Genomic DNA, 22,041 nt, shown 5'->3' on the forward strand with positions numbered 1-22,041 from the left:
TAAATGTCCCAAATTCAATTTCTACTAAATGCCAAAGATGAAAATAGCTCTCAAATCACCATTATATAACCAAAAAAAAGATCACCTAGATACCAGAATTAAGTATCAATAACATACCTTTTTAACATTAAAAGATATTAAATTTTAAGAGAGAGAGGCTGATGGTTTACATCCCTAGATTTTAACATAACTATTATTAAAATTCACACGTCATGATTTACATAAATTATTATGTAACTAAGATTCTATTGTATTTTGACTTTTGTTAACGGCCGCGCGAAGCGCGGATCGTTACGCTAGTTTTTGAAGTAAAACAAACAGTTGACTTTTTGACTTTCTGCATTGCTTCAAACAATTGACGGCCCCACGAGGAAGATTTGTAGCGGCCGGGAATTGTAGGCAACGAACGGCAAACCTTATCTCATGGCCGTTGCAATGACTCACTTTACTATTCTTTGGCAGCCGCAACTGTTGCTTGCTCCATCTAGGTCTCGCTCTCAGCTCGACGCTTGCAGTATATGTACTCGAAAAACATTCTCTTCCCCTTCTGGTAAAAACCGGAGCAATCATCATCATTTTCAGCACACTACCAATTCCAAGTATGGGATTCTGAATTGTGTATGCTGCTCTACCGATTCAACTTCACGCCGTGGTTTCGGTGGTCCGAATGACGGCAACACTAAGAAGGTCTTGCTTATCATCTTTCGTTTCTATCTTCTGCAACGCATTGACATTTCATCTCTCTTTTCAGACCCAATTGATGTCACCCTTTTGATTTTGTAACCATAATTTGAATCTAGTGCTAAACTGTTATCCCTGAATTTGGATCTAATGCTAAACTGTTGCTGCTACTTAAATTTAGGGAAAGAATTCTGCAACCGCCAGAAGGCAGGCCAAGGGCATAGTACGTCCGCAAAGGTGCTCATCTCTTTCTTCCTCCGTGGAACTTTTTGTTATATATTGTTTACATTTAATTAATAATTTTTTTAAAAAAAATCAATCCTTTCATAGCTTTGTAGCCACCAATAACGACTATCGTCTATTTAAATACAATTGGTCCTTTCGAAAGTGTTCTAACTTTTGCAGTAAATATTTCTTCTTTTATAACTTTCCTCCAAAACTCTCCTCCTTGTCTAAAGTTCTACTCGTGAATCAAGTTGGTATTTCTTGCTTTCCTAAGAGGAATTTCTCCACCACTTAAGTAGTGCAGAAATTCAAACGATTGCCATATCTTTTTTTTTTTTCCGGTAAAGCTATTTGCATTAATCCCATCGCAACCTCGCGAAGGAGAGGGAGCAAATATTGCTTTTAGGAAAGCATTTTAACGTGTTCTAATTCTTCATCTTTGGTGTTCTTAGTTCATATTATCCAATGCTTCTCGGGGCACCTTGTATGTGGTATGCAAAATATGCTGATTCACCGCAACTGGTTTAACAGTTGTATCATGCTGAATTATTTCGTTTTTAGCAACTCTTACGATGAATGATCAAGAAATATGGCAATAGTTGGTGATTCTTTATATGACAACAAAAATCAAGCTAAAAAAATATTTATGAAATGGTTCTAAGTTTGTTAAAAGACAAATGGGATGGGTTTCGTGTCCTTGGAAATCCACTTTGCAGGGTTTTCCTTATCGTTCTGCAACACGTTTTGAACATATAAAAATACCTTTATTTTGAAATTCCATTGGACTCGACTGGAGTAATGTATTATAGGAATCATCCTCTTTCAATCAAAGAGCTATTTGAACGATTCCCATGTTTGTAGTTCGAAAGGAATAGGATCCCAGGAAATTTATTCAAACCTGATTCTTCTGAAATTTTCTATTCCCATGAACGGCCTCTTACCAAGTGATACTGAGGAGGGCCGGACCCGTATATCGTTCTTGATTCTTGAAAAGTTGGTAATGGGACGTTGACTCAATTTGGGATAAGAATTTATTGCTTTTGCTCTCCACAAACGATATCATCATTGTGACACTGGGAGATAATTCTCTTTCTTGGAACTTCCACTTTATCCGCAATTTGAATGATAGATTATCAAATAATCTCATAACTCTATTAGCTTCTCTTATCAGTAACATCATTCTTTCCAGCTTTTAGATACTCAGATATGGATAGATTCCTCTATGTTTTTCACTCGTAAATCCTTTTCTCCTACCTCACTTATATGCAACCACTCACGAGCTTCCCTTTGGTATCTTTTTCCTTGAAAGTGAAGTTCCGTCTAAAATCAAGTAACTTGGGAGACCTTACAACACCAACCTGTTACAATGGAGAAGACCTTTTAAATCTATATTTTCAGATTCATGCATCATATGCAAGAAGAACAGTGAGGTCCACAGTCAATTATTTCGTCTTTGCACTTTTGCCAGAGGACTAAATTCAGTTGAGATGTATGATGACTCGTCTTTCTTACTAAGCGAGTTTTTAATGGTCAAACATTGGAACTTTTGTCCAAAAGTTTGGTGAAATTTTCTGAAAAGACTGTTGCATGATGTATTTGGATGGAGAGTAACATGAGGACATTGAAAGATTTGTTTCTCGGTTCAATATGTGTGATAATCTTCTCTGCATGTAAAGCACTGGGTCTTTTCATGATGTTGCTTTACTTGATCTGCAACGAGGTTAGAGGGCGATGTTCTTTCAGATATAGTAAGTCCTTTGGTTTAGGAGTCTACTCTTCTTCCATATACGGCTTCCTCTTTAATAAAATTTCCTTGTATGTCAAATAATGGAAAAGAAATGTAAAAGGAAAGGGATTTGAGATGCACCCAATCATTACTTATCAAAACAACTAGAACAACAACTACGCTTGTCTTAAACAAGTTGCAGTCAGTTATAGGTATCTACCATTTCTCCATTTAAATTCATCTCGGGCCAACTTTATACAAAATAATTAATAATAGTGCTAGGAGTTCTCTAGATCTTCTACTTGCCTAAAAATCTATGACAGGGACTAAAAGAATCCCCTCCCCCCAAGAAAGCATATGACCTAAAATAAACATAATAACATGTTTGAAACATATACGCAACCAATTAGTGTTGCCTATATATACATACCCACACACACACACATTGTGCCCTATCTGTCACTAAGTCGCATTGCTTCCAAGAAATTATAGGTCATTTGAGACAAATTCTTTCCATGTAATTTTAGGTCTAGCTCGTCCCTGTTTAACACCTCTACTCATTATGGTTTCACACCTTCGGATATTCTGAAACTAATATATGAAAAAAAGCACCACACTGGATATGGCATCTATAGTGTTGTAATGCAAAGGGAATAGACTTCCATGGATGCAAAAGTTTGAGTAATCTGACATGATATTGTGAGTGTATCGGTGTGGATGTCTATGGAGGAGGATGGAAGGTTTTAGGGAAGAGAAGATGCACTTAATAGCCGCACCCAGACCGTACTGATGTTTCTATTCTCCACCCCCTTCTATAATTCCACAATTTTCTGCTATTACCCCCTCCATAGGGCATTCTCCTCTATCCTAAACCTCCAAATCCACTTGCCTAATAGAGCTTTATTGAAGACCCTTTGATTCTTCACTCTAAGTCCTCCCATTTCTTCGGAGTCGTTACAAGTACTAGATGAAATGAAACTTCCTTGTTTCGTCTGTCGCATCCCGTAGGAAGTTCCACTGAAGTCTTTCCAACGTTCAGTTATGATAATTGGAGTCTGGCATAACAACATGAAATAAGTGGGTATGCTAGACAGAGTACCTTTTATGAGTACAAAGTATCTCTTTTGCCAGCCTTCTAACCACTTCTCAACCCTCTCAATCACTGGATTCCACACCAGTAGATCTCTGTTTGAAGCATCCAAAGGTAGACCAGGAGGTTGTAGGTAATGCACCAATTATCCACCCTACCTACCAGTATGATCTCACATTTTCTGAGGTTGATGTTGAGGCATAACACAACCTGGAACCAGATGAGGATCTGCCTCAAGTATGAGAAACATCTGCGATATGCATCACAGAACACCAAAGTATCATCTGCAAATAAGAGATGGTGCACCAGTATGTACGTGAAGACCTAACCTAAGAGGCGATATAGAAAGGTCATTTCATGTCAGAGATATTAATTTAATTTGAATGATACCATGTCATAATGGAGAAGATTCATAGTTTTTCAGTTCTCTCATCTCCTTCTAGTGCTTTAGAAATTATTTGTATTTGTTCTATTGAACTTGTACCTTGGTGTTTTCTAGAATTACATGTTGATCTAAATAGTGCTTTGAAGTCAGCAACCTTTTCTCTTTGTCATTATTTCATTCTTGAAAAAAAATAAAAAATTATACATACACACACACACAAAAAAAAATAATAATAATAATAATAATATATATATATATATATATATATATATATATATATATATATATAGAGAGAGAGAGAGAGAGAGAGAGAGAGAGAGACTATTGTAAGTCAGCTTATTGCAATTATTATCTAAAGCTATTGTTTACTCTTGCAGGAATTCATCCACTCCACAGTCCGATGACCTCCTTAATCGTTAGTAAACAGCCCTACCTTGCATGTTCTGCAGTGTGTAGTTGCGTATCTTTTTTGTTTGTACCTATGGTTACCGATTAATAATTTAGAGAAATGGAAAACTTTTGTTTAATTAGATGTATAAATTATAGGATGCATCAGATTATTAGCATTAAACGAATATTATACATTGAAAACTTTTAAACCTAATTTTTTTTTTGTTCTGCAATACTGACAATATAAAGAATAACAATCATTTGGGTTTAAATTGTGATGTATTGCTCGGGTTCACAACAGCTGGATGTGTTTCCGACACTTGGTTGAATCGATACCCTTTGGCCCTACCTGGGATATGTTAATAGATTACTGTTTAGCGCTGGATCCAATTTTTTCTCATACTGAACAGTTAATAAACTCTGCAATCAATTATTCTGATGTTTCTCTTGCCAGTTGGATTAGCAACTCTAACATTCCTTTTTGTGGTTTCCCCTTTCGAACTTATCTTTTGATTCCTTCATCATCCTTCCACTTGTCAAAATTATTTGAAAATGATAGTGTATCTTTTAATTGCCTCTTGGCACATTCTTCCGGAGTATAAATTTGATACTTCTGGCTAAAACTGTTATGCTTTTGGAAGCTTATTTCCAATCCAAAATGTATGATGTTCTTCTGAAGCTTATTTCCAATCCAAAATGTGTGATCATGTTTTTCTGTTATCATACTAAGTGGTCTCTTAAAGATTTCTTTTGTTATCTCTTGTTTAAAGTGAGGTCTGAGTAACAGATCTTGTTGCATATATCATATGAGGCTCATTTTCGTGCAGAAGCACCTCGTTTGAGCTCTATGAATGATGTCGGAAAGGCAAAAAGTGTGGCATCAGATCCTCAGTTTGAGGAACGGTTGCAAGCAGTAAAAAGGTGCTACTACTATTTAGAATGGTTTCTACCCCACTGCTTATCTGCAGTAGCTATCTTCCTTATAAGAATTTTAGATGTATGAATGCAGTAACTTGCCATTCTAAATTTTCTTATCAAGCCAGTTTTCCGCTCATATTGTATTGGAGTCCAAAATTTGATGATGCACGAAAGCTGCTAAAAGAGATGATGTTTCATCGCTGAACGTGGTGTACTCATTGATGTCACAGACATGCCAGTAGCCCTCGTACCTATTCTTCATTTTATCATCTTGTATGGATAGTCACAAATGAGATTCAAATAGAGAGTCTCTGTGCACCTACCCTCCACCCACCCCCCAAAAAGGAGGAAGTAATCATAGACTAGGAGAGATTCTTTTAGCAGTGTTGACCAATTAATCACCTGGTACTGGTAGTGGCAATCATTTGTACAATGACCTAGTACAAAAATAATTTCCGAACTACTTGACCATGCTTACTGGAGGCATCACCACCGCTTTGCATTCCAAGCAAGAGACTGACTGAATGATCACTTGTTACAAGTGCCGCGATCAAGTATTTAGACCTCAGATTCCAGGGCTAATTGATGTGCGATTTCAACTTCTGCGTTTATGTTCTAGGCTACTTTGGGATATTCTTTGTTCTTATAAAGTAAGCTGCTTCTACATTGTTGGCTATGCTAAATCTATGCTGTGTCAAATATTGATGTCTAATTCCTTCATTTAGATTTTTTTCCCCCATGTTTGTGGACTATGTCACTAATTTGTTGATGACATTATCCTTTTTTCTCTTTTCTTCTTCATTGATTAAAATGTGTTTCATTGACTGACATTTCCACTAACTGGTAGGTTGGCACTAAAGCAGAAAAAAGCAGAGGAAGAGAAAGCATACGGAGCAATTGACTATGATGCTCCGATCGAGTCCGAAAGTACTACAATTGGACTGGGTACCAAGGTAGTGCTATAATGGAGCTGACACATCTCCGTGTTGATCCAATCTGAGTTCTTTCTTCATATGGCCACTAATAGATTCATGCGGAATTTAATAGATTGGAGTTGGAGCAGCTGTTATTGTATTTGGACTCGTATTTGCACTTGGTGACTTTCTTCCTTCTGGAAGGTAGATTGTGGTGCTTCCAACTATGCTGGCTATTAGTTATCAAATAGATCTCATCATTTGCATCCTGGTTTTCTTTTCTACTCAATCCAGAGGTTACAAAGTTTCATGATTTGCTTGTTGCTTATTTCTTTTCAGTTTTTTTCTTAACGTAATCCTAATGAAGCCATTGGTGCAGTGTTAGTCCCACTGAGGAGATTTCCAGCACTGATAAGAGAATTGCTGAAGATGAGAGAGCTAACCTCCTGGTAAAATGTTTGCTGTCACATTGAAATTAGTTTTTTTCTAGTGTGCAACTATAAGAAAGGAAAGACATACTTTTGAGTTCAGTTGAAAATTGCTGCAGAAAGAATAGGCAATATCGGTGAAGGCACCTATTGCCAATCCCTGTCATCTCTTTATCTAATGGGCTTTCGTCTGTAGTATTCATTGCTAGTCAGTAGGCCCAACTTGTCTCTATATGCACATTCTTCAATACACTGTTTTTTGTTTTCTCTGTTGTGTGCGTTTTTCTTGAATACTAAGTATTGGATGAAAGTACGAAACAGGTCCAAATGGAGTTAAATGAATTTTTAGGATATAAAAATGTGCTATTCTAGCAATTTCTACATATAGAAGCTCTTTAGGAAAAAAAACTGTTAGTAATATGTTAAATTCACTCAATTTTATATAATTTCATGGACGCCTATATGTGTGCTCTGTTATTTAGATGATATTTTCCTTATCTATTTCCCTATATATTGTTGAAATATCATCAGATTTAATGCTTTTGCAGAAGACGCTTCAGCAAATTGAGGCAACACTGGCTTCCTCACCAGAGGATTCAATCTCCCTTGAAGTGAGTTATCGTATATGATGTAATTTAAGATGTTTTTGTTTGTAATCCTATGCTTACAGTTTCAGAATTTCTCATTTCACTCATCAAGATATAGCATACCTTCTTAGTTTAGACTCCTTGAGTGGCATATACTTGTGCTCTGGGTGGAGACGTTAACTTATTGCTTATGGAGATGAAACCGTTTTGCAAGTTAAACATTGCTCACCCATCGTTTCCGCTGCTCTATTAACTTTGTGGGAGTTACGATATGAAAAGCAAGTCTCTTAGCTTTTACTAGAGACTTTGGAACCCTTAGACTATGTGGTTCTTTGCCTCCAATTGTTTTTGCCATGTTAGTTGATGGACATCAACCCATTTCTTTTATAATGAGTCATTCAGCTTGAATCGAGCAGACAATTTCCCAGTTCGGCAACACTAAAGTCCCAGGGTTAGTTGATATTCATATTATAATTTTGATGACTTTTTGCTGGTGTGCAACTACTATACTGGCCCTAACCGTCTAATTCCTCGCCTAGCATGAAACCTTATGATGCCCCTTGTCCTCAACATCCCTGTGCATCATAGTTTCAATCCACACTGATGTCTTGTCCCAGTCACCCTTACCAAAAATGATGACATTTGGGTGATATTTAGGTGAAAGGAGGTATCAAATTTCTACAGGTTCTTATTCCGGAAAAACATGGGTTTAATGTCTCACTCTCCTCTTTCCTATATTCCAACAACAATCAAGTGGATTGGGTCATGATTTATTAAGGCCTCAACAATTGTTTGCTGAAAAGGTGCATTCATAATTGAGTGCCAGCGCTTGAGGTTCACAATATAGGAATCCCTTATAAGTTTGAGTATCAAATTGTGGATTATATGGGTTATGTCAAATTGGTTTCCTAAGGTCCAGAAGTTTAACTATTAGCTGTCTTGTGGAAGTCAAAAGGGGAAATTCTCTTGGGGGGGGGGGGGGGGGGCTGATGGAGGTAGTAACAGTGAATTTCAGACTACAAGGCTGATAATTGTAAAAGTTGTGGGTATTGCTTTGGATAGAAAGTCCTCAGAAAAAAAATTGCTCTTTTGTGTTTCTTAGGAGATGAAAGATAGAAATGCTCATTGTGCCCTGTCAATTATAAGGATTTTCCTTTATAATGTTATGTAAGAATTCTTGCTTGACAAATTCTCTTTTGATGTCATCAGTCCAAACGACCTCTTTCTAAAATTTCACTCTGCAACTGTGTAAGATTCTTTTTTTGAGAACGAACAACTGTGTAAGTTTCTTTAAATGGTTTGCAGGGAGCTGCTGTGACCTTAGCACAACTGGGGGAGTACAATCGAGCCTCTTCCCTTCTTGAGGATTTGATTAAGGTTTTCTTTTGGCTGATGTATTATTTTGTTTATGAAGAGATTTTTCGAGTCCATATGGATATCACGAAATAACCTGTTTGCAAATGCAGAAGAAACCGAGTGACCCTGATGTCTACCGCTTGCTTGGAGAAGTCAAATATGAACTGAAGGATTATGAAGGAAGTGCTACTGCTTTTAGGATGTCTTGCATGGTCAGTAGCTTATATGCTGGATAATATGCCTATTCTAGTATACTTCGTTACTGTGCGAAATACAACAACAACAAACCCAGTGAAATCCCCTATCCTATGAAAGTAGAGAGGCTGTTTCTGATATACCCTGAAGCAATAAACAAACAATAGCACCAACAAGGTAATAGGACAACGGAAGCAGATGACACATCATGTAATAACAAAGATCTAGGAATACGAAAATACAAGAATTGTGCCAATACTACTGGTAAGAATGACACACCGTGTAATAACAAGGAACTAGGAATAGGAAAATATAAGACTAGTACTAATACTACTGGTAAGATTAGGGGAAACTGTCGACTACATGTCAACCCACAACCCTAATTTTCGACCTCCACACCTTCTTATCGAGGGTCATGTCCTCGATAAGCTGAAGTAATGCCATGTACTGCCTAATCACCTCTCCCCAATACTTCTTAGACCTCCCTCTACCGCTCCTCTAACCTGTCATGGTCAACCTCTCACACCTCCTAACCGGGGCATCAATGTCTCTCCTCTTCATATACCCAAACCATCTCAACCTCGATTCCCGCAACTTGTCTTCCACGGGAGCCATGCCCACCTTGTCCCTAATAACTTCATTCTTAATCTTATCCTTCCTGGTAATAAGAAAATTATATTATTGATTGATGTTTTAACTATAATACAATGAGCCCTATTTATAACTATACACAATACATACTCTACTCTTATTTCATGTGGATTATACTTATTTACACAACTATTTAACAGTTACTTTAAATAGTTTATCATTGTTTATGGTGTGTACGGTGTACCTCCTTTGAAACCTCATGTTCTTCCTTTTCTTGTAGCTCCCTTTACATGGATGAATGCTAACTTGAAAGTACTTTACCTAGGAATCTAAACATCTACCTACCCTGAAAGCTCTGTGATTTATATATATATATATATAAGTTTTGTCATGTTAGTTGACCATATCAGAATCGCACTAGACACAATTTTAATTAGACATTATTCACCTCTTCTTTTTTGGACCAAGTTTTCTCAGCACTTTCACAAGCTTGAATAACCTGCTAGGATGGTCTTACAGGTGTCCGGAACTATTGATTTTGGAGTTCTACGTGGCCTTACAAATGCACTGATAGCTGCAAAGAAGCCAGATGAGGTTGGTTGGTCAATATGCTGTTTCCTCTTTTTCAATTATTTCATTGCCTGCACTACCAGACAGGAAATGATTCTCAGTTTCTTTGTCCCAGTTAACCACATTTTTGACAGCTTGAGAATTTGTCAGATCTGATAAAAATGTGAAGGTGTCTTCTTTGTTGGAACTGAAGAGAAAAGAGTATCCATATTTACCATCATAACCACTGTTCATAAGTAAAAAAGTGAGTCCTAGAAGTATGAACAATTATGGACAAGTGAATATTATGCACTGAGGTTGAGTGAACACTGTAAAAATGTGTTGCGCTCATTGGTGTTCAAGATACTATGTGAAACTGGATATGTAAACTGCCTAAGATTTTAGCCTTTCGCCAAGGGTATGATATTTATGAATGTTTTCTTCTCAAACTCCTGCCATGTTACATGGACCCTTCATTTGTCATGATGCACCTTTGTTAAAATTGGATATGACGTATATATTCGGTGCTCCACATGGATCCTTCAAAATATACGACAAAATAAATGTATCTGTGCAGGATTCATGTCTATGCATGAATGCATGTAACATGTGTCGAAATTCATATACGTCTTGATTCATCACTTGAATAATGAAATCTTATAAAGCTTTCTACAATATGCCGTACGCTATTCTCTATTTTAATTATAGAATATTTACTTATCTTATTAGCATAGGGATCAATTACCTACCCTATTATACATAGTCTAAGACTTCGATGTAATGAGCTAAGTTGCTTGGACTTGAGTGCGGGTGTCCAATATGGGTGCGGATCTAGAGGTTGAATCCTTCATCGATTATGTTTGCTGCTATAATAACATAATTAAATCTGAATTCCTATCATTTTCATGTCAATATGTGGACTTGATATGACTGTTACATTTTTAGGCTGTTCAAATGCTTTTGGCATCTCGCAAACGTCTAAATGAAGAAAAAACTATCGGTAGCAGTGATGGAACCAAGAAGAGTGCAGTGAAATCAAAGTCAGACGTTGACCCAATTCAAGTAAGCTTTGATATCATAGCATGTCAAATCTGCTAGTCCCTTAGTCTTAATTTGTTTGGCACAATTATTATTTGGGGAGTAAACAAATTCTCAAACATTTATTAAATATTTCTTACTTTGAATTTCTAAACATGTAAATTTATCTAAAATATAAGTTCTCTTTGAAACTTAGATGAGTTGCCACCTGCACTCTGAACCCCGGAGGAAATAGTTGTTAGGTTTTATCATGTCTCCACTAACTCATCTGGTAGCATGTAAAACTTTCTTCATCTATAAAAAGATTACCACATGAATCCAAATAATACACATTGGCGCACCACTATCACGGCTGTCCGATACATTGGAGCAGATGTTAGAGAATGAAACCAACAGTAGAGATCAATAAAAATAAAAATCTAGTTAATAATTTGAGGAAATGACAATGGAGAAGAAGTTCCTAGCGTTAGATGACTAGCACTACCAGAATATCATGTTCAAAGCTGTTAACAATTTCTACAGTTCTTTCACTTAGTTCAACTGTAAAGCTGTTCAAACGTGTTAGGTACTGTTGGTTAATATGAGCGAATACTGCAGAGTGCACATTTAATGAGTATTAACTTCTTGCCACAAGATATACAAAGTCCGGTGCAGATTTAGGCCCAAATTATGGTGCACGTGAACCCATGATCTTTCTGCCAAACTAGGTATTTTTGTACATAATTCCTAGAATTGATCAAATATTATTTGCTGCCCCTTATGCTCCAAAGTGGTTCAATAGTACACTTGGTTGAATGTTGAGTTATTTATCCAAAAGAAGAGGGATCAATTCCTACTAAATACTTTTTTTGTTCTTCTTTCTATACTGGTGCACCCATGTTCTATAAATCCTTGATCCGCCTTTGTACAAAGTTGTTTCGTCTTTTCCTCTATGCATAGCACAGGCAAGAGGTTGATAGGATCTTATCTGGAACCCTTACCAATCACGCTCTCTTATGTCATCTCGTTTTGTAAGTGCCAAATGTAATTTTGAAAATCCTATTCAAGAAAATGAGGCAATTAAGTAGTCATTGACAATTTGGAACTTTTCTCTTGTTGCTAACTTCTGTACAACTCATTATCCTCCAAAGCATTATGAGCTAGTCTTTTAATGCAAAATTGTGTTTTCTGTTTTCACAAAACTAGTCTTTATATTTAATTTGGCCTACTATGCAAGTGAAATAAACAAGTAAACAACCACTTTCCTTAGTGGCGAGCCACTTTTGAGCGAACTGAACTCTTGGACTAGCTGAAAGGGAAGGGGGAAATTGTACAAAGTATCTTTCCCTCATTTAACTATTTAAGGCACCAGTCTCAAAGGCAAGGAATGTTGCACTCTTGTGCTTGAACGAATGCACTCATTGCTTGTGGTTATGTTGAATTTTTTTTCTTCTCGTTTACAGGTTGACCTGCTTCTTGGAAAATCATACTCAGAATGGGGTCGTGTCAGCGATGCTGTGTCTGTATATAATCAACTCATTTCTACCTATCCTGATGACTTTAGGGGTTACTTAGCAAAGGTTTTTTCCATCTGGTCCTTATATATTTTACCGCGATGGTTATTTCCATATTCTTTCACTTAAAGTTTGCGCGATAAGTGGATTACACATTTGGGTGATCCGAAAATTGTGTTTTGTGCAATTGTTATTGACACAACAACAACAACCCAGTAAAATCCCACAAGTGGGGTATGGGGAGGGTAGAATGTACGTAGACCTTATCCCTACCCCTGAGGGATAGAGAGACTGTTTCCGAGAGACTCTCAGCTCAAGAAGACGAAAAACGACAATAGAATCTGTGACAACAAAAATCAGAGTGATAATATTAGCATCGTATGAAACAGAAAATGGATAGAAAAGCAATAACAACAACCAGTAATAGAGCCACCGTACTATGAAAAAAAATGGAAAAATAGTGTGGACACAAACTTACACCACTAATAACCAGTGTTTTTAAGAGCGAGAAGCGCAAAAAAGCGACAAGGGCTCGCCTCGCTTCAAAAGCGAAGCGCACGCTTTATTAAAGTGAAGCGCAATTCTTAAAAAACATAATGTAAACCTTGCAAAGACACAATATAAAATTATAAATAATCAAAAAGTTCAATTTAAAAACTTAAAAGTAGGTACTATGTACCACCAAATCCTCCACAAACCATAGGACAAGCAAAATCAAAGCTACTAAATTACTAGAATCAACATTTTATTCTTCTACTCTTCTTGTTCTTCTTCAAGATTGTCAAAATCTTGAATTCCTCTATTATCTTCATATTGCTCGCCATCTTCTTCTCCCCCCCTCTTCATGATTACTTTCATCTTCATCAATTAGGGATAGGGATCAACTTGTAGTAGCCACACTTTTTCCCTTCCTAATCGAGCTTGCACTTGAAGTATTCCCCCTTAAACCATAAGGATTCTCCCCAACTCCACTAGCAACCGCAACATCACCCCAAGTGAAATTAGAGTCGCCTTCAAATACTTCTTCATCTTCACAATTTTCGGGGACTCCGGTTAGCCACTCATTAGCCTCATCAATATTGTCCAAAAGAATTGGATCAATTAAATTGCGGTGGTTGTAGCGACGCCTCAATGCTCTATTGTATTTTATGAACACAAGATTATGGAGGCGCTTCAAGGTTAGTCGATTCCTCTTCTTTGTATGAATCTACAAACAAGATGTGTCAACTAATTAGTAGGAGTTGGGACAATTGAGATATAATTTACTTTATCTCAAAACACGAAATAATTCTTTTTATTTCTCACGTGTTCAAAAACGCTCCAGTTCCTTTCACATCCGGATGAGCTACAGGTTAAACTTAGAACTCTGATGGCGAAAGTCTGTAAATTCGGAGTCTCTACACCATATTGGTCCCACCACTCAACTATAGAAGTGAAAAAAAATATTCAAGAGTTAATAAGTATAAAAAATACATTAAAGTTAGAGCTATAAAATATAGAAGCACTTGGTCACCTGGCGCCTTCGTCTTTCCTTGTTTAATAGCAAGTCGGAGCTTAAAAAGTCCCTCAGCTGCCTTGTAAATAGCAAGTTGATCTACTATCTTTTCTTGCAAGTCTTCATCTGGGGCCAACTTGATAACAACCTCATGGAATCCTGTCCACACTTCTCTAGCCAATGAATTATTCTCATGCTGATCATAAAAGAGTGACGGGTTCAGAATAAGTCCAGCTGAATGCAAAGGTATATGAAGTTGCTCACTCCATCTTGCATCAATGATCTGAAAGACCTTTGCATATTTCTGCTCATCAGTGAATGATGCTTGAATAGCCTCCTTGACCCTATCCATAGCTTCATAGAGGTAGCCCATTGGTGGTTTTTGCTCCCCATCCACCAAACGGAGTACTTTAATCAAAGGGCCACCAATTTTAAGAGCATGAAGGACATTATTCCAAAAAGAATAAGAAAGAATAATGCGTGCAACATCTTTCCCCGCACTTTCCTTTGCAAATCTACTCTTGCTCCATTCCTCTGAAGTGAATAACTTTCTCAAATTGGATTTTTACAAGTGGATACTATGCAAAGTCAAGAAAGCAGTGGCGAACCTTGTCTTGCCCGGTTTCACCAAATTTTTTTGTCTGGTGAATCTTCTCATCATATTCAATAACAAGGGCCGTTGAGAAATATAAGAATGTACCCTAACGCCGTGGCCAAAAACTGTAGAGAAGGGTTTTTCCTTGAAAATGTCCCCGAATATTAAGTTGATACAATGAGCCGCACATGGAGTCCAATAGACATTCTTGTACGCTCCTTCCACCATGCCACCCGCTTTCACATTTTCACTCGCATTATCAGTGACCACTTGAACAACTTTGCTTGGGCCAATCTTTTCAATGGTGTTCTGAAACAAGGTGAACATTTTGATGTGGTCAGTGGATGAGTCGCTAGCATCAATGGACTCAAGAAACAAACTTCCCTTGGGAGAATTCACCAACACATTAATAATCATTTTCCCAATTCTTGCCGTCCACTTATCCATCATAATGGAGCAGTCATACTTGTTCCACGCAACTTTATGTTCCTCCACAATTTTATTAGTCTACTCCACTTCCTTATTTAGATAAGGACCTCTGATTTCATGATAAGTGGGAGGCTTCATTCCAGGTCCGTATTGACCAACGGCCTCAATAAAGTCTCCAAAAGTGTCAGTGTAGTTGACACAATTGAAGGGGAGCCCAACATCATAGACCCATCGTGCAAAAGCTCTAACTGCACGATCCCTCAAAATGTCCTTAGCAATTTTTTGTACATCTTTTCCACCGCTCTTTCCTTCCGTCTTCTTTGGGAAATAGCAATCTATAGGACCTTTAGTCCTACTCGTACCCGTCGATCCATGGCTTGAAGAGATTGCATCTCTTCCCCGTTTTGTTGGAAGTGACAATTCTTCAATATCATCATCATCATCAAGATTGGTCACCAATGGTTGATGACTCATTTGATTTTTTTGCTCCTTCTTCTTCTCAACAAAATTCTTTATTTCATCCCTCACCTCCGGTGGGCATTTCGGACAACTTGTGACGTTTCTATCGCCACCAATAAGATGGAATTTAAAGCGATAAATTCCACCCGTTGTAATCTTGTTACAAAACTTGCATACAACATTTGTATTCTTCTCATTAACTCTATCGCCATATCGCCAAGCCGGGTCTTTATCTTTCGATCTTTGAGACATTTTGAAATCCCTATTAAGATATAAGAAAATACATAATCAAATAAACTGAAAATACATATAATATATATAATAATTAATTTTATAAACCGAAATACACATTAAAAACATCAAATAAACTAAATATAACATATATAATTTTCTAAAATGAAATACATATAAAATTAATCAAATAAACTGAAAATATAACATATATATAATAATTAATTTTATATACTGAAATATACATTAAAAAATCAAATAAACTGAAAAATATAACATATATAAATAATAATTAATTTTATATACTGAAATATACATTAAAAAAATTAAATAAACTGAAAAATATAACATATATAAATAATAATTAATTTTATAAACTAAAATACATATTAAAATTAATAAATAAGAAGAATAAAAGGGGGGAAAAACAGAATCTGGACGGGTTAGAGATAAAAGGAAGAAGAAGAAGACGTTGAAGTCTGAACATTCAACAGTGTGCAAACTGGACTGTCAGAGATAAACGGAGAAGAAGAAGGAAGAAAGAAGGAAAAAGAAAGAAAAAAAAAGCAGAATCTAGACGGGAACAAGAAGAAGAAAGAAAGAAGAAAGAAAAAAAAGAGAAGAAGAAAGGCGAAGAAGAAAATTACCTGGACTAGTCAGCAATGTCGATGAAGTTGAACCCTAGCTTTGGTCGACGTCGATCGAAGAAGAAAGAAGAAGAAATGGTCAGTTTTTGTCGATTTAGGGTCTGTTTTGTATAATAAAAAAACAGACCCAAAGTTTTTTTTTTTTAAAAAGGGCCCTCTGCGCTTTTTTAACAGAAGCGATCGCTTCATCGCTTTCCTCGCTTCGTCGCTTCCTCCATTGAAGCGTGCACTTCCCTCGGTCGAGTCGCCTCAGGCAGCTAGAAGCGACACTGGGTCGCGTCGCGTCGCTTCGCACTTAAAGCGACGAAGCGATCGCTTTTCTAAACACTGCTAATAACCCAAAGACAACACCCTAACAGGCTAGCTCCACCCCCGATACGAAGGAAGAAAAGCGCTCGACTCCCTCCTAACCATCCACCCTAATGCTCGTTCTCCACACCTTCCTATCTAGAGTCGGGTCCTCGAAAATCTGAAGTCGTGCCATGTCCTGCCTGATCACCTCACCCCAAAACTTCTTAGGTCGCCTTCTACCTCTTCTCATATCCGTCAAAGCTAACCGCTCACACCTCCTAACCGGGGCATCTTGGTTTCTCCTCCGCACGTGCCCGAACCATCTAAGTCTCGCTTCCCGCATCTTGTCGTCTATGGGAGCCACGTCCACCTTCTCCCGAATATCTTCATTCCTAATCTTATACAGCCTAGTGTGTCCACACATCTATCTCAGCATGCTCATCTCTGCTACTTTCACCTTCTGAATATGAGAATTTTTGAGTGGCCAACACTTAGCCCCATATAACATGGTCGGTCTAACTACCGCTCGATAAAACTTGCCCTTAAGTTTCGGTGGCACCTTCTTGTCACACAGGGCTCCAGAAGCTAACCTCTATTTCATCCACCCCACCCCAATACGATGCGTGACATCCTCATCAATCTCCCCGCTCCCCTGGATAATTGACCCAAGGTACTTGAAACTTCCTCTCTTGGAGATGACTTGTGAGTCAAGCCTCACGTCCAAATCAGCTTCCCCCGTCCATTACTGAACTTGCACTCCAGATATTCTGTCTTAGTCCTACTCAACTTGAAACCCTTAGACTCAAGAGACTGTCTCCAAACCTCCAGCCTCTCGTTAACGTCGCCTCGCGTCTCATCAATCAATCAGAGCTATATCATCAGCGAACAACATATACCAAGGCACCTCCCCTTGAATATGGTGTGTGAGTGCATCCATCACTAGAGCAAATAAGAACGGGCTGAGCGCAGATCCTTGGTGCAACCCCATAACAACCGGGAAATGCTCTGAGTCACCACCCACAGTCCTAACCCGAGTCTTAGCTCCATCATACATGTTCTTTATCACCCCTAATGTAAGCTACTGGTACACCTTTCACCTCCGGGCATCTCCAAAGCACCTCCCTGGGAACCTTGTCATATGCTTTCTCAATGTCAATAAACACCATGTGCAAGTCCTTCCTATCCTTGTACTGTTCCACCAACCTCCTGATAAAGTGGATAGCCTCCGTAGTCGAACGACCCGGCATGAACCCGAATTGGTGGTCAGAAATAGACATCGCCCTCCTCAACCTTCCTTCCACCACCCTCTCCCAAACTTTCACAGTATGATTGTTATTGACACACTTTAGTAATATTGTGTAATTGACGTTAAGTTTAATTAAAAGAAATACTAGAGTTCCTAATCTGCAAAGCTTATTTTAATGTGGAGATAGTAGAGATAAGATGCAAAGGACAGTGTGAAGCGTAGCATTTAAGGAATAAATTGCTAGTTTTCAGCAAATTTCAAATTAGTGTAAAGGAATAGTAATCGATAAATAGCATAATATCTTACAGCATGAAAATGTTTCATAATGACGTGATAATTATTTTTAAAATTTTTGTGATATATTTATAGGTTTAAGATATTGATCATCTCGATTTGTGCAGGGTATTATTTTGAAAGAGAACGGAAATGTTGGTGATGCTGAGAGAATGTTTATACAAGTGAGTATATGAATAGCTATATGAATAGTCTCAGACACCCTTCCCATAAGCTGACACCAAGATAAACGCTTCCTTCCATCTTCGTCTTTTTAAGAGACGATGATCAACGTGCTATGCTTCTCCTTTGGCATGAGGTCCTTGGCTTGAGATTATTAGGTAGTTAAAGCCAACTGGGGCCTTGTGTTAACTCTCCCTTTCCCTTGCAATTATTTTCTATAATTTCTATGAACAAAATACTAAGTTATTATTGGTCATTAGTTATGGTACAATTATTACTGTCCCAGATATGACAAATGGTTTACCTTTCTTATTGGGAAGCATTCTTGTTTTGCCTTCTCATAGGCAACATAAGGATGCGCTCTTTACTCTAATAAAACTTGACATTGATGAAACTTTCTTTTCATATTTAAATACCCCAGATAACTTGAAGGCAAAATAATGAATTGTAGGGAGAGGAGTCCTACTTCTCTCTAGAGTCTAAAAATGTGAAAGAGTAGCTGATGGGAAAGAACCCAGATTCAGAGTTCTGGAGAATGGAGATCATATACTGAAAAGAAAGGAGTTCCTCAAGATTTGTCTGATTGCCAGATTTGAGCAGATAGATTCTGCTTGAACTACTTTTTCTTTTATACCTTTGCTTTTAACAAATAACAAGGAGTACATGAAAATAAGTATTCTTCATTTTGCTCATTTTTTATAAGCTTGATTAGACAATCTTTTGAGTCACATAAACTGCTACTGGGGTAGTAATATAGGTCATGATAGTTAATAGTCAAAATATTAAAAAAATATTGAGAAATGGTGATTTAAAATTTTTCTTTGATTCTCCAAATAGTAATAGTGACACATAAAAATGGAATAGAGGAACTATCTTTTTAAATTGTGCTTGGGCCTGTGGTCTGCACAGGCTTCCTCTCCACTAGTAGTTTAATATGTTTGAGTACTGCTGCTTTGTTGCACTCCGATAATCCTATCCAACTTTTGCCTCAGCTTTCTCAAGCTTGAGTCCACTTCCCATGAAACTTTTCAGCACTTACTCTCTAGGTAGTTTACAGACTGGGAATAGATGCTTGTATGCCAAAAGGAACAGAATAATTATTTTCAGTATTTTGAAGTATACCGGCATAGAATACCTCTCTTGATGTGGAACTACAAATTTTTGGCTGGCAGTAGCAGCCCTGTCAAGCTCAAGAATAAAAGGTAATGAATATGGTTACTGAAAAACATGGATATGCTTCTTCTTTTTTTGGTTAGTCCGTTTATATTACTAGGACTAGGAGGGTGTACAGCATACATTGATTGTCAAAACTAGCAAAACTATGAGGAAATGGGATCTGACCCCCAGAAGGGTCGTTACAAAAAGGGGAGTTTAAAGGGATACTACTTCTACTAATCTACTATTACAACTACTAGTAGTTACTACATATCTAAGATAAGTTACTCCTGACTGATCAGCTTGTAGCATATCTGAAACAAAAGGCGATGGAGCATAAAAAAAAGTTGATTGTGTCTGAATACTCCATGCTACATCCATGTTTAGCCAGTCGGTCTGCCATCCCATTCTGCTCCCTGAATGTATGAGTGATGGATTATCCAGCTACCTGATCAAGAACCTGCAATCATTAATAAGATTAGCTTTGTGCTAGGCATAGGCCTTGTAGTAAAGCATGCAGCTCAGTTTGGACGCTAAGGTGAATATACAGTCTTATATTTGAGCAGAATGACTGGCTTGTATCTTGGGAGGGTGAATTATGGAATCTCTGGTAAGGATAAACTTGCATAGTTAGCTTGCAAAGGGACTAACTATGTAATCAGGAAAAATACATGTCGTTAGGATCTTGTTGCCATCTCTGAAAACCATAAAAGGGCATCCCGGTGCACTAAGCTCCCGCTATGCGCGGGGGCCAGGGAAGGGCCGGACCATAAGGGTCTATTGTACGCAGTCTTACCCTGCATTTCTGTTCTGCAAGAGGCTGTTTCCACGGCTCGAACCCATGACCTCCTGGTCACATGGCAACAACTTTACCAGTTACGCCAAGGCTCCCCTTCCCATCTCTGAAAACCATATGCTTCGTATTTTGGCTTATCCATGACCGGTCTTTGCTTTGTATTAGTTTAGCTATGCTCTTTTTCCCATACACAATTTAGTCATTGACAAGACATTTCTAGGTTCCTGAACAGCAGTGTCATGATAGGTCCTCTATGTTTCTACCTATGTTGCTCGAATGCTCCAAAATGTGTCTGCACCTGCGTGGGACCTTCAAAAATGCTGCAAGCTATTTGATCATTCTGTGATATCGGCATGCTTGCCTGATTGGTTTTAATGACAGAATGAAAACTTGTTAAATTTTATCTCTTAATCCAAATTTATGCACCTGCAATTTGCTTTTGAAAAATTTAAGGATTTCATGTTAACACTTAGATTATCATTTATCTTCTAACATGGGGGATGATGTGACAGGCAAGATTCTTTGCACCAGAGAATGCGAAGGCGCTTGTTGATAAGTATTCAAAGTGATTACCGTTGAATTGACCTCTGATATCCTGGCTGTTGGACTATTTGAGATGGCTCGAACAGTAGCTTGAATTGTCCAACACCAGAGAAAGGTTAGTAGGCCAAGAATTTGTGAATTGTGAGATTCTTCGGCAACTGAGAAGTAGTAACTGTATGGCAGTTTTCGCATCTGCTTCAGTTCTAATTGCTGGGTACGCTACTGGAATTGTATATTCAAGATGTACTACTTGTGTACACATAGGACATTTCTGTTTGAATAATGTGGACGATGGTCGAAAAGCGCTGTTTTGACATTCTGTGTACACTGAGGTTGGGACTACCTCTTTTCCATTTCTTCTTATTATTACTGTGTTGGTTTTTTTTTTAAAATGAAATACGCGAGGTCAGCACTCAGCAGCACCTTAGATGATACGTTCACGATATTGACGCAGTACTAACTGGGCTAATTTGGTGTCCACCAGCCAAAATCCTGCGGGGATCCAATGAAGGAAACAGAGCCATCTACCCAATCAGATTGAATTAAGGGAAAGCAATAATAGAAAGCATTACCTGTTTGGCTCGGCATGCCCGTATCATCGATCAAGAATAAGCTGGTCAATGACTAGTGTGCAGTATGGTTAACCTATAAGCCTCGACGTTATCTGGGCGTGGACAGATAACTATTCATAATTTCCTTTAACTACTTTATTATACATATTCTACTATTCTGTTTCAATTGCAGAGCCATTTGGGAACTGCCATTGGTAGCTTGAAACCAAAATAATGCAATTTAATTCTTTTATTGAGCGCTATCTGATGATTTTGGGAATGGATAGTTGATGTGATCGGATCATATCCATAATTTGACGAAATATATACTCTCTTAGCACGCATTTATGTGGATTAAAGTACGTGATTGCTGTGTGCCTCATTAACAACCAAGGAGTTGGACTTTGTGCTCTTCCTCGCATCTTGCCCTCCTCAATGCCTTACCCTTTCCCTATAGCCTAATTGTGGCTCGCTGTATTCGCATCTGCAATCGTAGTTAACTCGTTAGAGATTATTTCTCGTCAGAAATTGCAGTTTTACTGAGTCAACGAAAGTATTGGGTTCTCCAAATAAGTGCGTTG

General features: G+C 37.8%; 1 protein-coding gene and 1 long non-coding RNA gene across 11 annotated transcripts; one reads left to right on the forward strand and one right to left on the reverse strand.

The window, feature by feature from the left end:
* The first annotated feature begins 306 nt into the window (after positions 1 to 306).
* LOC104109908 (protein SLOW GREEN 1, chloroplastic) lies at positions 307 to 21,723 on the forward strand. 10 transcript variants are annotated; one of them, XR_001971945.3, is made up of 17 exons: positions 309 to 687; positions 863 to 918; positions 4,485 to 4,522; positions 5,325 to 5,418; positions 6,263 to 6,368; positions 6,463 to 6,533; positions 6,709 to 6,778; positions 7,306 to 7,368; positions 8,650 to 8,721; positions 8,811 to 8,912; positions 10,006 to 10,080; positions 10,981 to 11,097; positions 12,516 to 12,632; positions 18,361 to 18,417; positions 20,879 to 20,984; positions 21,023 to 21,241; positions 21,394 to 21,723. XR_001971945.3 is itself a non-coding variant. In XM_070192405.1 (15 exons), exons 1-15 carry the CDS (start codon positions 424 to 426, stop codon positions 18,843 to 18,845), a joined length of 1,311 nt encoding a protein of 436 aa, XP_070048506.1. In that variant the 5' UTR covers positions 308 to 423; the 3' UTR covers positions 18,846 to 19,734. The 10 variants fall into 10 exon arrangements, 2 of the variants coding, with proteins under 2 accessions (XP_070048506.1, XP_009617587.1); XR_689346.4 differs by having other exon boundaries at positions 20,879 to 21,241; XR_001971946.3 differs by having other exon boundaries at positions 20,879 to 21,123.
* LOC138903828 (uncharacterized) lies at positions 13,077 to 14,291 on the reverse strand. The gene is made up of 2 exons (XR_011413178.1): positions 13,872 to 14,291; positions 13,077 to 13,773 (listed from the first exon to the last, which is right to left on the reverse strand). It is a non-coding gene; the product is annotated as an uncharacterized lncRNA (long non-coding RNA).
* Positions 21,724 to 22,041: the final 318 nt, after the last annotated feature.

This window comes from Nicotiana tomentosiformis, unplaced genomic scaffold (genome assembly GCF_000390325.3).
Source record: "Nicotiana tomentosiformis unplaced genomic scaffold, ASM39032v3 Un00008, whole genome shotgun sequence".
In the NCBI taxonomy this organism is placed as follows: Eukaryota; Viridiplantae; Streptophyta; class Magnoliopsida; order Solanales; family Solanaceae; genus Nicotiana; species Nicotiana tomentosiformis.

Coding starts and splice junctions, on each gene's coding strand:
- LOC104109908 (XM_009619292.4), top strand. CDS start 424: ATGGCCGTTGCAATGACTCACTTTACTATTCTTTGGCAGCCGCAACTG. Junction 919..4,484: donor GGCATAGTACGTCCGCAAAG/GTGCTCATCTCT, acceptor TTACTCTTGCAG/GAATTCATCCACTCCACAGT. Junction 18,418..20,878: donor CTGAGAGAATGTTTATACAA/GTGAGTATATGA, acceptor ATGATGTGACAG/GCAAGATTCTTTGCACCAGA.